Raw genomic sequence first — 19,356 nt, 5'->3', positions numbered from 1 at the left:
ATTCCTGATCACACATTCAGCTCTAATTTCAATGATAACTCTTTCCACACCCTGCATGTCTGTTCAAATCCTCTGTTGCAATTCATCTGAATACATTTTTATATTTTGGTGTTGTACTTAAGGTACAACCCTTTTATAAAAACAATCTGCCCTTAAGAAACTAGAAACTGTTGACCAGACTGAAAAACTGAAACTGATGCCGGAAGGCAGTGCAGTACAGCAGGTTCCTAAAAACCTACTTCTGGTAAAACAGGCAGGAGAGGGAAGCTGACTCAACATGCAGACAGTAAGCATTACACTCTCTCATGGAAATGTGACACAACAGTTCCACAAGTCAGGATTGGGCTACTGAAACACTTAAATGTACATAAATTAATACTGACAAATCATAAGAATAATTACTTATATGGCAGAATAATTTTTCTGTAGCTTTATCCTACGTTATAAGAATATCTTTATCTGGCAGAATACGTATTATACGTCAGGTGGACCTGTACAGCTTATGTACCAGTCCTCATGGTAACATCACCATAATTCCTCATGGTATCATCATAGAGTTAAAATCTTAAAGTAGGCATAAGCATATAGCTTCAACAGCTAGTTGTATAAGAGAAAAAGATGGTTTCACAAGCCTATTTTTCCATCACCGGTTGTAGTTTGCTTTGAAGATTTTATACCATGTTGTAATGCTATCCAATTTGCTTTTATTGGACTACTTCCGGTGCCGGTATAAACGCCCCTGAAGCTCCCCCACACCTCCTTGCAGCTTCTCTCTGTCACCACCAGACGACTCTCTCCCTCTGTTTGAAGCGAAGCCCCGCCCCTAAGCGGTTATGGGGCGGGGCCTGCGTTGTGCGGAGCCGGGAGGCAAGCAGAGCCTCTCACGCCACAGCTGCGCTTCGTTCTTTGTCGTTTGTGGCTCCTCTGCGCTTTTCTGTCCTGGATAAGGATACAAAGAAACGCACGGGCAGTATGAAATAAATTAGGAGGATGAGAACGGCGGGGAAAACAGAAGGCCACCGACAAACTAACCGCAACACTGTCTAGTTAGAACACGGATACCAGGCTGTTATCTCCAGACTGGATACGGAGCTCCGCCGATGTACACACTGGATTTTATCCACCAAAGAGTGTCGAGACTGGGGGGAGAGGGGTGGACTTCGTCGAGCAGGTAGGGTTTTGTCGTCTCGGCGTCATTAAAAATGCATAAAGAGGGTGTTTGGAAATTGGCTGTGGGAACCCTGCACTAATACAAATCACCCTGTATACCCACTGCTGGCTAGTTTTTTTTTTTTAGGTTTTGTTTTTTTTTAGCCTGTAGTCCGTAAAGCTCCGCATCTGTGCTTCTTCATAGAGACAAAGCTGTTGCAGCGGGTGGTAAAGTAAAGCTTCAGGGGTGCCCCGTTTGTATTTTATCGCCACTCTGCTGCAGTGCTGGTGTATGTGTGTGTGTGTGTGTGTCAGCTGTAGCCTACGTGCAAACTTGCTCGGGCAGCGATATAAGCCGCACGTAGACGGCAGGGGCCGCGTATCGGACTGCCGTGATCAAAATATAGTCCCTAGGGAGAGTGGGGTTTTTGTTACACTCGTGATTTTATCGCTCTTCTGTGGATTTTCAGCTGTAATTGCGGGCATGACGTTAGACCAAAGACATATGAGTAAAAGAAAAAGACAAGGTGCAATTACGTGTTCCCGTTTAATATGATTAATCTGAGGCTCAAGTTCCCTGCAGCAGGATTGGGTCATATTTTTCCGCTTCACTTGCCTTCCTGCTTCCTAAACGAGAATCGGTGTAACAAGCTGTTCCTGTAATATTCATACAAGGACTCATGTCTGCGGCTTCTGTGGTGTTACGTGTGTGTGGGGGTCATCCTGGGATCAGACCAGTCTACAGGCTAGTTTTTGTTGTTGGTGGGGGGTTGTTTCGTTTCAGCATAAAGACAAGCGGGTTTCTTTTCCTGGAAAGTTTTTACAGCGGCTGTGTAGCATAGTAGTTCGCCAAAGTAGCCTATTTATGGTTTGCGCCAGGATGACTTCATCTTGGAAACTAAGATAGGATTATAGCTATCTTTGATGACTACCTCTTTCTCTGTTTCTCTTTCTTTTAAGGACTGTCGAGGTTTAGGAGGAGATCATGGATAAAACTTTGCACATTCTCCAGAAATCCTCAGACGGTGTACCGACTGGGATCTCCTTGGATATGAGTTTAAATATGGACGAAGGGGAAGATTTCACGGAACAGCCGATTGTGGGGCTGACGGACAAAATACCTCTGGTGAAACCTTATTTCAAGAAGAAACAGAGGAAACTGGATGCCAAATGCCTTCACCGCGCCCTGGAGGATCCCATACTGACCTCTTTACTAAGCACGGATACTCTGGTCTCTGGGGACGGGGTGTTCGTTCCCCGGAACCAGTCGGGTCGGACTCCGGGCAATCTGTGCACAGCCGCTGTGGTGAAACAGAACTGTGTGGGCCAGGTGTGTCTCAAAGGCCCCACAGCTGCTGAAGATGCCACAGTCGCGACCGGAGAACCGGGGTTGATAAGCCGGGACGTTGATGTGGAAATAACCGATACTACTGCGGAGCTGGAGGAGACGGTGAGGCGAGGGGAGCGAGCTAAGATCTCCGATTCTACACCCGACTGTTTTCAGCTGAAACCTGGCCTCAGGGCTGCGGGGAGCACAGACACAATCGCAACCCCCTCCAGGGATATACCTCCCATAGTTGCAACCCAGGCTCCTGACCAGGAGGGGGCCATCAAAAGCAAAGACCTCTTAACCTCTGGGGGTAAAAATCTTCCAGTCAAAGACTGCACTGGAATTCAGGATCCCCATTCCCTCTTCCTGCAGCCTGATAAAGGAGTGCTATTTCAGGATAAAAGTGAAGAAGCCTCCTTGGACCTGGTTTTTGAGCTGCTCACTCAGCTCCAGTATCACACGCACCAGCTAGACTCAGTGGACATTTGTGTTAATTTCCTTAGAGGTCAGTGTGTTTATGGCAATGACTGTGCCCATCACCATACTGTCCTGCCATACCACTGGCAGATCCGCAAGAGCAGCAGCCAGACATGGCAGAGCATAGCAGATGACTCCCAGGAACAGCTGGAGAGACTGTACTGCAACCCCGACAATGAGCAAGTCAGGCTCAAATTTCAGTAAGTATCTCCACCAGTGTTTTCTGCAACCTGTAGGACTTATTATTCTGTGTCTATAAAGGCATGTCATGTGGTGAGATACATGATCCTTTTGTGGGTGGGGGGGCACAGTAAGAGAATCTTTCTGATTCTGATTGCCACCATCTGTGTTAGTGGCCGAGGGAGCAAACCATAGTTGAAAAAGGAACTAAAATCACAATTTATATCCTTGTTTACCATCATCGGTATTAAATATTTCTCTTTAATCAGGAAAAAATCAACTCCATAGTAATTTCACAATGTGTGACCAGCATTAAAACAGAACAAATCCATGAAAAGTCCTCATTCTGATCAGCAGTCAGGATGTACAGTAATATATTTTAAGTACTCTTGAAAAGACATTATGGTAAATTGATTGTTTTTTTTTTTTTTTACATGGCAACATCAGTGCAGTTAGCTGATAGGCTACTTGTGAACGATCAGTCACTTCTGGTTTGGTGTGTTAGAAACAGCAGATCTCAGCCTGAGTTCCCTCTTTGGTTTCACCACCAGTGACAAACTGAAAGCATCAGACCTCCAGCTGTATGCTGATCAAGAAGTAAAAGGGCTTATATGGTGTGTGTGCGTTATGTGTGAAAAGTGGGTATTGGTGTAATTGGCCATCATTTGCCTTCTAGTTAATGTGCACCCTCCACCTACCGCTTTATTTGAGCAGCTATCGTGTCCTGACACTCCACCTCTTAGTCCTGATACCTACTATCTGTTTCCTGAATTCCCTTCTTTCAAGCTCAGTCCTCTGATTGGTTGTGGCTCCATTCGCAGCAAAATTTACAGCCTTCACGACAGAAAGCTGTGAACTTCCCTGACCCCCAGTTGAGTTGTGCGGTCAGTGAGACTGACGCGGTTGGCAGCCCCCCCTCCCCTACCTCCTTTTCGGTTAGAAACACGCACATTGTAGTGCATGTCTGCACACACACTCACACAGACTTTGGCGTGCAGACGCTTGCACGAATAGGCTGCACGGGGAAGCTAAGTGGCTTGCCCTGCTCACACGCACGCCTTTTAGGAGACGCAGATAAACCTCCCTTTCATTCTCTCACACCCAGTAGATACACACATGCATGCATACACAGTCATGCAAGTACTTGGCATACCTCAGTGGGGAGACATAAAAGAGCGTGTACTGCTGCCTATGAAACTGTGCCGTATGCAAGCATATTTACACATGAGCACTTGCACACAATGAGAACACTCACCCAAACTTTTCTGACCTCATTCTGCACACAGGTTGCTTTATTCTCCGTGCATCCCCCTTTTTATAGGGGTATTTATTTATTTATTATATTTTGCTCTTTTTTAATATAATTATTTGAATAAGATAAACATTGTGGTCAGTATTAACACAGTCAGTAACACAGCAAAAGTGGTATCTGCTCGATCGGTACCCCGATCACATCCAGTGCCTTCAGGCAGTCGGACATGTTTGTTGTTGTGCTTAAACTGACACACGTTTGCATGTGTGCACAAAGATTTGTATGCCTCTGTGTCTTTTACTTGTCAGCTCATGTATTTAGCTGAAACTCTATGCAAAGTGCATATTACTTCACAAACAGGATATGCACCTGGTGGAGTCGACCCAGATTTTTTCAGAAACCTTTTTGAGTGGGTCGCACTCTCACACAGACAGGACCATCTGGCTTACTCCAACTGAAACTTTAACCGAAACTAGAAATGCCAGGAAAATTTTGCCAATAGATTTGGCATATACTTGTAATGTTTTTTTTGTTTTTTTTTTTAAATTTTTTTATATGACCCATTGTCAATTTGTAATAAGCATTTTTGAGCTGTATCTGTTTACATTTAGGTTATCAGACTAGAAATTTAAAAAAATCATAATCAGAGTTAGTTTTTGATACACTTTAAGCTTGTATTAGTTTTCTGTCTCTCAGAAAACTAATAAAATTTTCAGCATTGATTTTATAAGAGTAAATTTTGAACTATTTTTCACCCGGGTATCAGACTCTGAAGACTGGCTAAAATGTATTTTAGACCTTTGAGCCTAAAACAGGTTTAGCGAACGGCAGAGTGACGATATACAAGGATTCATTGTGTAAAAATTTTCATTGTTAACCCTTAAACTTTAGTTTTTGAGGTTTTGCTTGTTTACAGTATTCTTTTCCACTTTCAGCCTTTAGAAGATTTTTTTTTTATTTTTTTATTTTTATGATTGACTCCCCAAGCTGGAACAGTAAATTAGCAGTGGGCCACTCCCTGCTGGATTCCAGTATTATTAAGTAGATAGTTTCTGTTTAATGTTGACAATCACTTATTAGATTTATTGTTGATATCCGGCTCTGGGAGCATAACAGCCTGTCACACGAACCAAGGAAAGTCAGTAAGATGTTTTAGTGTTCTTCTGTTCTGGTTGTTCAGCGCTCAGTTCTGCCTCAGAAAGCTTTGTGTGGTTCTGTACATGTGTGAGAGTTTCTTTTCTTTACAAACACAAACCAGCTTCTTTTTTTATGCACGCAAAATGACAAATACAGCACAAGCAGCACTTACTGGCTGGTTACTACAGCCGGATGATAACATCGTTATTGATAGAAGGAACAGCAGATGATTTAAAGCCCTACTGGCGATATAGCAACTGAGGCCTGTTTTGCCCGTTGCTCCGTGCTTGCAGCAGGAGAGGAGTGGAAGGAGAAGAATGCGTACACTCGTTTTCCGCTATCTGCATCTGATTATGCGCTATGCTATTAGAGCATGCGTACGTGAGTGTGTGTCCAGTGGCTGAGCTATTCCCATGTGTGTATGATCCATAGCACAGGTTAATCCCATCCTTATGATAAGCAAGGGTGGAAGTTTGACTAATCCGTGTTAGTCATGAACTCAGCAGGAAGGAGGAATGTCTCAGTCATTGCTTCTTAAAGTTAGACAGTAATAATCCTCCACTGTGCAGCTGCTTGTGAACTGGCTGTAGTGTGTGTTTGGGTGACAGGAAAATATGAAGTAGCATTCACTTTATTTCCTCTTTGGCTCGTCCAGCTGTTTGGTGTCATGTTTTATTTAAAAGAAAACAGAAATTGTCAACCGCGTCTCTCATGATTAAGCCAATTTCCTGTTGATATGTGCGTATGAGTGGACCGAAGAATTTGAAAAACATATGGCTTTTTTCTGCATAGCCAAAAAGAAACATGCATTTTTCACTTATGCGTGTGTTGGAGACAGATTCTTTTGTCAGCCATGTGATAAAAGCCTTGCTTGTCATTAACTGACATAAAGAGTCACCCAGCGCCAAGGGCAGAGCGACCTGACACCAAGGCGTGTGTGTGCGTGTCTTTGTGTTTATATTGCAGGGGATTCCATGTTACCTCGTTACCTCAAGTAAAGTTAAAAGTAGAAAAAGAAAAATCAAGGATGGTTGTGTCTATGAAAGCTTATTGGTGTGTGTGTGGGGAAAGGAAACATTGCCAAAATAATCTGCTTGGATGTGTGTGTGCGCTGTTGCGTGTAGAGTTATAACATGTCAGACAGATCATGCCATGAATCAGAGGGGCGAGGTCTGGGTCATTCTGTATCTTATTAGTCAGAGTCTGCCTCCATCTTTTTGTCCTCATGGCACCATCTCTTCTTTCCATGCCACACTTGTCGTTAATCTCTTCTTTTATCTCTACATTTTTTATTTTTTTATTTTTTTTATGTTCTCAAATCGTCTCTTGAGGGCCTAAAGTGGAGGAGATGTGGAAATGAGTGTGTTTATGCTTTGCTAGCACTCCTAGTGTCACTTGCGATGCAAAATTAATTTGCTGATCTTCCTCCTTTTTTTTTATTGTCCTCTCATAATTTATCCTAGGTAGCTGTAAGATTGACAAAAGACATGGTTGAAAGGTTGAGAGAGGACACCCTGAACTATGTCCTTTTAATAATGTGAGCTGAGACAGAAATACACTCTTTGAGGAACAATGCGAAACATGCTGGAGACAGTAGATCCTGTTCTGTGGATTTATGTGTTACATCATTTACAGCAAAGAAACAGAATCAGATGAGGAATATTTAAACCTCCAACCTGAAAGTGGGTAAACAACACCAACCCATAACATCAGTATGGTGTGTGTGTGTGTTGGGGGGAAGGAGGCTTTCGTCAGCAGATTTGGTTGACTGACTGACTTATCTAGGTGTGACGCGGATGAACTTTGTGTGTGCATACATGAGTTTGTCTAAAGAATGCGTGTGAGTACATGTGCGTGTAAAACAGTGAATACTTAGTGTGTGACGTCCACAATAGCGTAACTGATGCTGGAATGCGGGTCCCTGTATGGACAGCTGTGAGAAAGCTTGACTGCGTGTAAAAGTCACTTTGTCAGTGCAGAGTTGTTTTTTTTTTTAAATCATTTTATTCTTAGGATAGGTGTTGCTTAACACTCCTTCCCATCCTTTTTTATTCATTACTGAGCCACTCAATAAATGTGCTGGACATTCTGGTCTTCCATCTTGCCAAAGTCTGTTTGCTTTGCATGTTTTTCCCAACTTCTGATTGGCCTTTTGCTTGAAAGCACAGAATCTCAGTGTACTTAATTTGACCAGTAGAATTTTTATTTTTAAAACAGTGCAAACTAGCCTGAGAGTGAGGGAAGAGAAAATTGTTATTGCCCAACCTCTCTGGAGACCCTTTTATAGTCTTAACTGCATCAGTGAAAGAGGGTATGAAACAGAGGTAATCGGTAAGGTAGAGAGACTGCCTGTAAATGTGACAAAGTTCACTTGACTTCCTCATAATAAAACCTGAATGTTTGTGCATGCATCATAAGTCCAAAACGAGTTCTCACACACACAGATACTAAATCTCCTGTCCTCACAACATACTGTTGCTTGTAAAAACTGTTCTGCACTGAGAGGTAATCATGCAGGTGCATAGCATGCACATTCTTCACACAAAAACAAACAAACAAACAAAAAAAGAGAGAACAGAGATGTGTGGGGAGGCCAAAAGAAGCAGTGAAACAGGGAACAGTGAAGACATGACTGAAGAAAAAGAGAAATAATTCTAAAGACAAAGTGAGTAGAAGAGAATGTGTTGACCAGAGGTAAAGCAGAAGATGTTTTCTCATTAATTTTGTTTCTGCCATATTTTCAGTTTCCTGCCTCGCTCTGCCTATTTCCATAACTCTTTCTCTTCTGTTTCTCTCTTTTTGTTGCTGCATTTAACTTAAAACTGAAACACCATGTAGTTAAAAATAAAAAGTTTAGAGACAGAAAAGAAAATCATGTGAACACCTGCATTATTTACCACCCCTGTCATTCTGGTAATCTGCTGATCTGCTAATCAGTGACTCACACTTCACTTACTGTTTTGTTTCTGCACGTGCTCAGTAAATGATCTCCCTATTTCACTTCCTCTTATAGAGACGCAGTCACACTATGACTTAGCAGAAATACAGACTGTAAATATAGTGTGTATCACTACTATTTATATCAGTCTATATGCAGGATTTTGGAAAATGACTCAGGGCCTCTCATTATCACCCTCCTGACGAAAACTAATGCGTGCTGTATTTTTGAGTTTCTGTTTCTGTGGTCGTAGTGACCAGTGATTACACTTCATGCAAAGATAACAGTTTGTGTTTGCTGTGTGTGTTCATTATAATATGAGGTTTCTCTGCTTCGGGCAGTGAAATTAAAAGAAAGTTTTAGCCATTCCTGCTCAACGTCTTTCTGTTTTAGTTAGGCATTATGTCAACACTAGTGAGAGCTTCATTTACAAAAAGCCTGAGACACACACACACACAAAGCAGAAAGGGACAAAAATCTAACCTTTGACATTACATTCTTTAATGTTTTACATATATTTTAACACCATTAGGCCTCATATTGGTTTCTACTTTCTGCTGTATCTGTGCTGGCATCAAACAAAGTTTGCATGGCTCCTATCTGTATATGTGTATGGCCGTGAGTGTGTGTCTGCCTGGCTTCTATGTCATAGCGTGCCAGTGTTTGATGCCCACATTTATGCAAGTTCTCTGTCTAACCCAGAGAAGATTTCCCAGGGGGCATATGAAAATTAATCTGGTGAGAGTGATGCCCTTGCATGCACGCACGCACACATTCATAACATGGTTTTAACCCACACGTGTCGAGAGAGAGAGTGGGGTTAGGGGAGGTTGTATGTACATGATAAGATTATGTTTCCTATCTTTATTTACTTAACAGATGGTGACTCTTTGGTGTGGAACTGATCAGTAACACCACTTAAAGGCACTTCATAGTACAGTAAATTCTCTTAAAGCTACAAAACTCACTGCAAGTGTGTGACTAAACATATTTTCGCCTGTGAGCACCTCTTATAACCACACCACAATGCTACCGTATAAAAGGGCAGAAATTGCTTGTCCTTTTGTAATGCTGTCATACCTAATGATGTAAATTTTCACAGAATCTCTTTGGTTCTGGTTTGTTTTAACTTTTGAGGAACCATAAAAGTGACTTTGACATTTTCTGGTTCGTGCAGTGTTAGTGTAGTTTTTGTTTTCCCTTATGCTCAGCTTATACGACTTGCATGCAAGTCATGTTTTCAATGCCGTCATCCTGCGTGACTCATTTTGTTTGAGCAACTGGAGGTCTTGCTCCAGGGCACATGGGTTGAATTAAGGTTCCATCAGCAGCCACATGTTTGGTCACACGGTTGCTGATGGAAATATTAATTGTGACCATTTAACAGCAAGGTCACTATACCACAGCTGCATGTTCACTGACCTTGAGAGTGTGATTGTTTTGCCTTTTTTATGCTGATTGTTGCACTGATTGTTGTCACTCAGTTGTTTTAATGGTTTCAACTTTGTCTTTTAGGGGCCGAGTGTTTGCCCTAGACTTTGGGACGATGAGAGTTTGTGACCTTGAGTTCGACTGCGTCCGACGGCTGACCACTCCCCCCAGCCCCCTACCCATGCCTGCAACAAACCCAAACTCCACCCCCAGCTGTCACACAGTGTGGAAATACTACTGCAGAGACAACTTTGGCTGGAGGGAGTACTCTGAGGTGAGCCACTCACTGCCTTATGTGTGTCTGCATGCGTTTGTTTTTATGCATGCTCTATGAACACAAGGCCAGACACATTAGCTAACATGCCAATCAATGGTGTAGCCAATGATTTAGAAGCACATACACACTCATAAACTCCATCTAATTATCCTTTGTGACATAGCTGTCCCCCAAAATTGGAGTTCTTTCCATCAATGTAATGTAATGTTTTGTATCCATGTGTGAGAGATTTTCTCATAATGGCACTTCTGATGACCTTGGCTTTTTGTTGCTTCCAAACCAGCTTAGCTTGTCTGATATTTCCCTTTCCAGACTTTCTGTTCCTCCTCCTTTTTGTAGAATGAAAATTCAGAAGTCAGCTAAAGAAAATAAAACTAATCAGTCTAACTTCTTTGTGCCCTCACCACATTTTTATTTTTCTCCTCTGCAGCCGGTGGTGAAGCTCATAGAGGAGGCGAGTTCAAGGGGTCTTAAGGAAGTGCGATTCATTACGCTGCAGAATCAGTATATCCTCAACATCAGGGAGGGCTTCCAGCAGAATGCAGTCTTCGGGTTCAGACGTCAGATCAAGAAGCGGCCTATGTTCATGTCATCCGTTATGCTTACACCACACCTACAGTAAGTGAGCTTATGTCAGACTTTTTCCAGTTATACGTGTTTGTTATGGTTAGGAGAGAGCACTGTATGATGCTGAGGCTTTAGTAATGATGGTTGCTTGCAGCTGATTCAGAACTTTGGTCTAAACTTAAATCTCCACAGCACCTGGTTGGAAAGGTCATGATAAACTAACACCTTCCAGCTTAAGTCGTATTGTCATAATCAAGAAATTGCATTTCTAAACTACTGTCTTACAAATCATTTCAATTTTTCACTCTTTCAGTGCATTTCATGCCACTGTTAGATATTAGATTAGAAGCGTTAGTACTTGTGACTGCAAATTGCCTCCTCCAAGCAATTTAACCCACATTTTGCATTTGACTTCAAATCAAAAGGTGCCCACAGCAAATCTGCAATGTTTTTGTTTTGATTGGTAGTAAATTTTATGAAATGCAGTCAGCTGTATATTGCAAGTTGAGTGCCCTGAAATAAACATTCAGTGATGGTAACATATTACGACTATCACAAAGCTTTGTTTTGAAAAAGCCTAGGTTTTAGCCAATAAAACCTCTGAAAAAACAAACGAAAAATTCTGCTATTATCATAAATGACTGATTTAAGTGTACTGACAAAGCTGTGTATAATGCTGACAATAATGTGTACATCACTCCAGACTACAAATATAAAATAACACCAAAGTCAGATCAGACTCTTAAAATATCATGAAAGTTCAATTCAGATGTTTTTACACATGTGAAGGAAAGTAGCCGTTGTTATGAACCCAAGACGTAGTTGTGTTATGGTTTTGGCTGTTTACATTATTATTTTAATGCTTTGCTTCAGTGTCGCCTTATTGAGATTTAAACATGGCTGTTATCTGCGCCAGAGAGAAACATGGTAATATGGAAGCTATTTTCATGCTACCAAGATTTTTTTTTTTCTGAGTAGTCCATTGACCTTCATACAGAACAGCAAAACCTTTTGATAAGTATTGCAGTTTAAAATTTATGTTAATTAACAGTAAGGGAAAGTGGCCAGTCTCACTTTTGAGGTCAATCACTTAATTGATCGTCTCTGCCTGTTTTTCACTCCCTGCTTCAGCTTTGCATTGTACTCTCCATCGAAGCCCTGTGAGCGTTTAGCTCTCAGGCTTCACCGTTGTCAAAGAACATTTAGTATTTTAGACCTGAAACAGACTATTAGAAAAAGGGCATTTATTTTACATCAAGTCCTTGGCAACACTGCACTGTAACTAAAACACAAAGCTGGCTTCCTAAAACGCAGCACGCTGTCTCTGCATGGCCCTCTGTGCTCTCTGAGTGTCCCGAGTTCGCATCTAGAAACGTGCTGGTACACGATGCCAGTGTCACCGTCAGGTCTGAATACTCAAAAGCCTCTGAATACCACATCCATCTTTAATCCATTCCAGTGCTGCAGCACAGCGGTTGCCTGAGCTGAACTCAAAACTCATATTAACATGTATCCCAGCTCAGATTTTTGGCAAGTCGAACAGAGCCACCGGGACACAGGAGTGTCCTGCAATGAATAAAGCACGGCTGAACCAGACGGATGGAAAATGAGATAATTAAGCGAAAGAAAACAGAGGAGATAGAGGTCAAGGAGAGTAGAGAAGCAATCGTTTACCAATGCAGGCAATTTAAGTTGTTCTGATTACCTCTATTTCTATGTTATGTTTTAAAAAACTGTGAAAAAAGTGAAACCAGACTGGAGGCAAGTGAAATTATTAAACTCACTCCAGTTGTGGATTATTATTATTATAACTGTTTCCACTTCCTGTGCTAAACGGGCTTCTGTTGTTGTCCTGCCAGTTTCTCCTCCCAAAACAAATGTGAGAATGAGCTGTTCCTGTCCCAGCCAGAAGGGTCGAAAGAAGGCAAAATGGAGAACAGGAGATGGAGGAGGAAAGTGAGGGAAAATTAGATGGAGCAAATCAGAGAGGGTGATAGAGAGCGCAGCCGTAGAGGCCTAAATGATTTCCAGACTGGGAGCACAGCAGAGATGAGTTGGAGAGTGAAAGAGTGTTAAACATTGCAGCGGTGGAATTTTGATCGAGAGGCTTGTTCATGGGACTTCACGGATCATCTGTTAATTCCACATTTGCCTCGATGAACCACTTTAACTGATCACAGTCACAGAATGGGGACAAAACGTCCCGGCAAGGGGAAGCATTAAACTCTTTGCCTTAATTTCTCTTTTTTTGTCATTTATAGTTTTTTTCTAGTGGAAAGAACATAAGTCTGTTCAGCTTCCTCTTAAGTGACCAAAACAATGTGTGTTTCAAGAGCAATCTGTGCTAGGCTTAGAGGTTGAGGTCATTAGCTTGATTGGCACTCTCCTTCGCGCCCCTCCTCCCTTTCCCTCTCCCATTTCTCCCTCTTGATGATGTTATTTTCAGCTGCCTCCTCCCTCTCATGCTATCTGTCGTAATCTTTCTCCTTTTCACTCTTTTTCTACCCAACTCCATCATTCTCTTGTTATCGGTCCCTTTTCATTTCACACTTGTTTTCTGGAGCATTCAGTCTGTGATCTCCTTAAAACACGCAGGGAATAGAGACATCGATTGCACGGGGAGGGGAATCGAGACCGGACCAACAAGATAAGAGAGGGGGGAGAAAAAAGAGATGAGAATAACTGTCATACTAACTCAAAGCCTTTTGATAACATGCTCTCTCTCTCTCTCTCTTTCTCACACACACACACACACACACACAAGTACACTTTCTTATGGCTGATAGAGCTAACAGCATTTACACCTAGAGGGTGATAACTTGACAGGCAAACCACTGTTACTGACTCAAATGCCAGACATGATAGTTTTTTTGTCACTTGTATGACAGCTCTACAATTGGTATTATTCTTCCCCTTTTCTCTCTCTCTCTCTTGTTCCCACTCCTGTCTCTGCCCACCCCCCCCCCCCCCCCCCCCCCCTAGCGCCCCCCCACCCCCTTCCCTGTTGTCTTGTTTGGTGTCTGGGTTTCATTTTTTTTGCACGCTCCTGTTGTTTCTTTTGGTGGCTGACGGCTGCTGCGACGCGGCGCCGCCCCGCAGTGCTTGGCTGTCATGGTTGACAGTTGCTGGTGGAATATGATTTTGATCGTGCAGACGTGTGGGTTTGGTGCAGCAGACGTTGGTTTTTGTTTCACATTGGGGGGACAGTTTTTATTTGAGACAAATGGAAATGTAGCTAAATAAAGTGAGAAGGACAGGAAAGGTCACACAACACTCATCATGGACACAAACGTCACTGCGATTTTGGGATGTCAGTAATTTCTTTAATCTGGTCTTTATCTAGGGTAGCAAATATTTTTTGCAGTTCTTTGGCTCCAGAAAAAGAATTATGAAAGGAATCGTCTGGTTCTAAATGAACAGCAGTGCAATGATGCGTTCATTGGACCTCAGTTGTGATTAATGGTGTCAAATGAAAAACTACTTTTTGTAAAGATGAGATCTGAGCACATAGTTTCAGAGGAAGCATTGTAAAGGGAGCAACATTTTATCAAAGGGCACATCTTGATCAGAGTAATCATCATTCCTGATCTGTCGTTGGTTGTTTTGTTTGCTGAGGCTCATAGTTGACAAGATGACAAGAAGAAATCAGGAGAAGGTATCAAGCTTAAAAATCATTTTATTATACACTCACATGACAGTTTTTTATTTTTTTCCTTGTATATTAAAACCACATTATACAAAGTTTTTTGGGAACGTTTCAGTTAATTTACAATTCCACATAGGAAGTTATTTTATACAGATCAATTCAAGGAATAAATCTTCACATCAAAGGACAGAAATCAACAAATACTTTGGGCTTTTTCCTTCAATTCATAATACTTTACACCCATATTTCCAGTAAAAGGTCTCATGCTTTCTGCTTCATTTGTTTTTCTAGGACTTTGGGCGGCCTCTCTTTATCTCCTCTCCCCGCCTCTTCCTCGTCTGTATCCGCATCCACTGATCCCTCCACGTCACATCCCCTCTCGCCAACAACCACCAACCCAACCAGCCTTTTTCCAGAAACATGGTTGCCAATGACAATGAGCCAGGACTTCCTGCGGGTACCCGTGTCCCGTGAAGACCGCAGCTACAGAACGGTGTACAGTCTGTTCCACAAGACGGTGTCGGAGACCAAATTCAGGATCATCAAAATCCAGCGTGTGCAGAACCCTTTCCTCTGGGAGAAGTATAAGAGGTGAGAGCAGAAGCAGAAAATCATGCATATGTTTAGTGCTAGCAGGCAGCATTTTTCTGTCTGGGGTCAGTAAGTTAGCTTTTAGTGGGTTTGCGTGTGCTCTTTTCTTTTGCATGCACTTTTTCATTTGCATGCTATGTGGTGAAGCTGTGGCATCTGTCTTTAGCACATTTTTGGGTTGTGTTATTTAACATAATTCAATGGAAATGATTCCTAATTAGTGTCATGACTGAGAAAGATATGATTTTAGAGGTTTATTTTCAGTCGGGAGATTCTTGCTTAAAAAACTTTGCACTGATGTTTTTAGCCTATAGGGACTCTATTTTTATTAAGAACATTTTACACAAAGCTTTGCATCTTTGCAGCCAGAAACATGAAAAAATAAGTGTTAATGAACATCTCAATCAAATAATATAAAAAAAGGGCCAAATGGTACCAGCTGTGGGGGACTTCGTGAGAACAAGTCGACAGTTGTGTGTGAACACAGCAGATGGAGAGATGTTTGGTGATGATGTTGTTCCTGTTGTGAACACAGCAGGCTAACCGCTGTGGTTGAAGCATGACAGGTCCTATCAGCTGCAACAGTTAAAATTCTTCCCACACCGACCGGTACCTTGCAGTTTCACAATGACTGACATTGTGTGATTTTTCTGTATGCATATAACCACCTCTAAAAGTGATGCCCCCCTCTGTTTGTCACTTATTTCCTTTTCCCACGCTATGGTTATGACAGTGAAACTATAAGTGCTTGCTTGCATGTCTGTGTGTGTGCGCGCATGCATGTGTGCAAGCGGTTAGCTGTTACAATGTGGGAGGGCTAAGCAGGTTTGCACCTAGTTTGGGTTGCAGGAAACTAGGTACATGATTGCAAGTAGGTGTGTGAAGTCAAGTCACAAGCTGTGGGATCATGGGAGTTCAAATGTGGGTCACAGCCCTTAGACTCAAAGTGATTTTTTTTTTCCTTTGCAGGTCTGATTGTTCTGCATAAAACAAATAGGCATTGTGTACTTGGTGTATGTGCTCCTAAATAAACTGATGGGCCTTATAGTTTTATGTAGTTTAAAGAAAAAATATTTGGTTTTGACCAATCTTAACAACAGAACTGCACTAATCTGTACATAAAGTAATAAGCTAAGAGTTGACTCCTCATAAAAAAGGGGTTATTTGGTATATTTTTTTACATAAAATTAGATAATCTTATTGCCAATGCTTCCTCTGTCTTCACCAACAGGAAGAAGGAGTACATGGCACGCCGCATGTCAGAGATGGACCGGCTGCTCAGCGAGCGGCACCTCTTTCACGGCACCTCAGCTGACGTAGTTGAGGGTATTTGCAAGCACAACTTTGACCCGCGAGTCTGCGGCAAGCACGCCACCATGTTTGGCCAGGGTTCTTACTTCGCCCGTAAGGCCGTCTACTCCCACAATTTCTCCAAACGCTCACCCAAAGGAGTTCATTGCATGTTCCTGGCCAAAGTCCTCACTGGCAGGTGAGTGTGGGATACAATCTCATTTCCTTGTCTATTACAAGAAAATGTGTTAATCTTTTTATATCATATTGTTTTGTTCTTTTTTTTTGTTTGTTTTTTTTGTCTAATCCAGTAAAGAAGATTAATATATTTTCAAAAAGCACCATCCTCTTATTATTTCTACTAGCATTCCTTGTTTTCTTTTTTCTTTCCTGTGCCAGTTGTATGTCTCAGCAAGTCAACCAAACTTTGCTGTACTTTGAAGGGAACTGTAGAAATCAATGTTTATTAAATCCTAAATGAAGGCCTTATGCATCCAAATTTTATCAGGGTTTGCATGGCTTGGCATCCCTAATGAAGAGTTTGCCGTGTTTGACAAGGGTGTACCCTTCAGTGCACACATCTTCGTAAAAAACTTTTTCTTTTTGACCCCTTCTCCCCCACACATTTAGCGCTTTCAGATTACATTTACAGAGCACATCAACATTAATTTGGATCATGAAAATCATGAGGCTCTTTTCCATAAACCATATTTCAGCCATACCATGCGTCATGCTACTCTCATTTTTCAGATGCAAGTCAAATCTACAGCCACACATGTAAAACAGCTGATTTGGCTGGACCCATCATACATCACCACCTTTGTTATGCTGCAGCAGACAGCCTGTGGTGCGTCCGGAGAATTGTGTAGTGGTTTGGAAACCCCCCTCTCCTCCTTCCACTCACACACACTTACTCTCACTCTAAACCTGGGTTCAATCTGTTCCACAGCACAGGCAGAAGCATTGCTTCTAGACTGAGCTGGGATATACACCCTAAATATCTGCCCGCTGCCTTTGTCTGAAGCCAACAATGATCTTATTTTAATATGCTTCATATGAAAATGCTGTAACAATAGATGGATGATGGCTCTCTGAGGTTTAACATTAATATTTATTAGAGTAAAAACTAGCTATATACAGTGTGTTGGTTCATTTTATATATATATATATATATATATATATATATATATATATATATATATATATACAGTACAATAAGCTTATGTACTTAATGCTTGTCCAATCTAAGGCTTTAAAATTAAATACCCAGAGTAGAAGTCATGTAATAATTATACATATGAGATTCTTCTTTAACTTACTTAAAGTTTGGTTTATTTTCTTCTTTTTGTTATTATACAGGTTCACTGTAGGAAATCCCTCCATGCGACGACCTCCACCCATCAACCCCCGTGATGCTTCTAGTGACCTTTATGACTCCTGTGTGGACAACTGGGTGGACCCCCAGATCTTTGTCATCTTCAATGACGACCAGAGCTACCCTTACTTTATCATTCACTACGAGGAGGTACCGAGCACAGTCACCGTATAAGCCCTACGTCATGACTTGTATTTGCAAATGTTTTCTATCTGGATGCGGTTTGTTAAAGTGGTAAATGGATGGAATTTATAGACTAAAATGAAAATGAACAATTAGCACCAATAAAGTTGGCATTGGTGATTTGAAGAGTTGTTGAATAAAACTCTTATTAGAATGACTTAATTCAATTTCAGCCATCTAGTACTTTAAACTGGTAAAACCAGACTAAGAAACATTTGCAAATACTCAACGATCCGGGTCTGTAGTAAGCTGGATTCAGCCAGACTGGACTTTATTAAGGAACAGTGGACCCGGTTCAACTGGAAAAACTGGATTATCAAAGGACAACACCTGTTTCATCCAGTGTTCAGAGGTGGATAACAACTAAAACAGCTGCAACTGACTTACGTGGACTCATATACCATGCTTTATTAACTAGTATGAACCAGGAGCTCAGTGATGATCATCACTGGGCAAAAGTGGATTTTACTTATTTTATTGATTTGGAGCAGACGCAGGAACAAAACCAGGCCTTGTCCCGTTGTTATGACTTCATTGTACAACTGTACACAAGCTTGTTTCATCATCAGGACAGACACTGTAGTAGACATTTAGCGTCCAGCCAGTACTGTGAATGACCATCTGTCCAGATTAATATTTTAATGATAAGCCACCAACCAATCAGACACCTCCATGGAGACAACCTGGCAAATTTCACCCTTATGTCATTCTTTCACTAATTATAGTGAGTGCTTACCCAGTCTCCAGCCCATTTTTAATTGTCTTTTTTTTTCATTATTATTATTCATTTCTGTGCCGTGTGTTAAAATCTTTTAATTTGGTGGACATTAATCTTGTGGCCTATTCAGTCAAACAATGGAAATGAGTCTTAGACATCCACATACTGTAAACCTCCTGGCAGAGGATTCAAATGAAGCTGCCCCTAGTTGCTGTCTTTTTGCTTTTGCACCCACTACTTTGGTTTCTCTCAGGTGGGGGGATATCGAAGAGTGTACAGATTGATGCTGGGACTTAATGCTGCAGCAGCAGCTGAAGTGCTGCAGTGTTTTTTCAAGAAATCCACTGAAGCTCATCTCTTTGGACCGCTCTCTTGTTCAGAGACAGTAGATTTATTTGTTTGTTGTTTTGTTTTTTTTTTTTTGTTTTTTTTTTGGTTTGTTTTTTAGACAAACTGTACAGGTGTTCTTTTTGTTTATATTTGAAATGTGTGCCTTTTGTTCATAAAAATGTTTATTTATGTTAGTTTATTGTAACATTGATAAAATAAAGAATCTTAAAAAATAAAGTAAATGGCCAATTTCTGTTTTATTTAAATAGTGTTGCTTCAGACAGTTTGTGGCACAAAGACCATGAGTTCTTGGTGCTGGACAAGAATTGTTTGGGTTGTGATTAACAAATATCTGGGTAGCATTAATGCTAGTGTGCATATATTTTCTAATTTTTATTTATTTATTTTTTTTTTCATTTCCTCCATATATAATCTTTAAAAACACAGCCAGTCAGTTAGCAAAATAAAGCCTGATGAAGTGAGAT

The 19,356-nt window shown here is 41.3% G+C and overlaps 1 protein-coding gene across 2 annotated transcripts; it reads left to right on the top strand.

Annotated features, from left to right (window-relative positions):
* Window positions 1-860: 860 nt before the first annotated feature.
* Window positions 861-18,987, top strand: LOC121646468 (TCDD-inducible poly(ADP-ribose) polymerase). 2 transcript variants are annotated; one of them, XM_041995439.1, is made up of 7 exons: window positions 861-1,171; window positions 2,110-3,156; window positions 9,979-10,168; window positions 10,602-10,789; window positions 14,676-14,975; window positions 16,207-16,464; window positions 17,625-18,987. In XM_041995439.1, exons 2-7 carry the CDS (start codon window positions 2,135-2,137, stop codon window positions 17,812-17,814), a joined length of 2,148 nt encoding a protein of 715 aa, XP_041851373.1. In that variant the 5' UTR covers window positions 861-1,171; window positions 2,110-2,134; the 3' UTR covers window positions 17,815-18,987. The 2 variants fall into 2 exon arrangements, with proteins under 2 accessions (XP_041851373.1, XP_041851374.1); XM_041995440.1 differs by lacking the exon at window positions 861-1,171 and adding an exon at window positions 1,329-1,676.
* Window positions 18,988-19,356: the final 369 nt, after the last annotated feature.

The sequence above is a fragment of the Melanotaenia boesemani genome, chromosome 9 (genome assembly GCF_017639745.1).
Source record: "Melanotaenia boesemani isolate fMelBoe1 chromosome 9, fMelBoe1.pri, whole genome shotgun sequence".
NCBI classification, from domain to species: Eukaryota; Metazoa; Chordata; class Actinopteri; order Atheriniformes; family Melanotaeniidae; genus Melanotaenia; species Melanotaenia boesemani.
The sequence above is the reverse complement of the archived record's forward strand: the minus strand, read 5'-3'. Positions and strand labels throughout refer to the sequence as shown.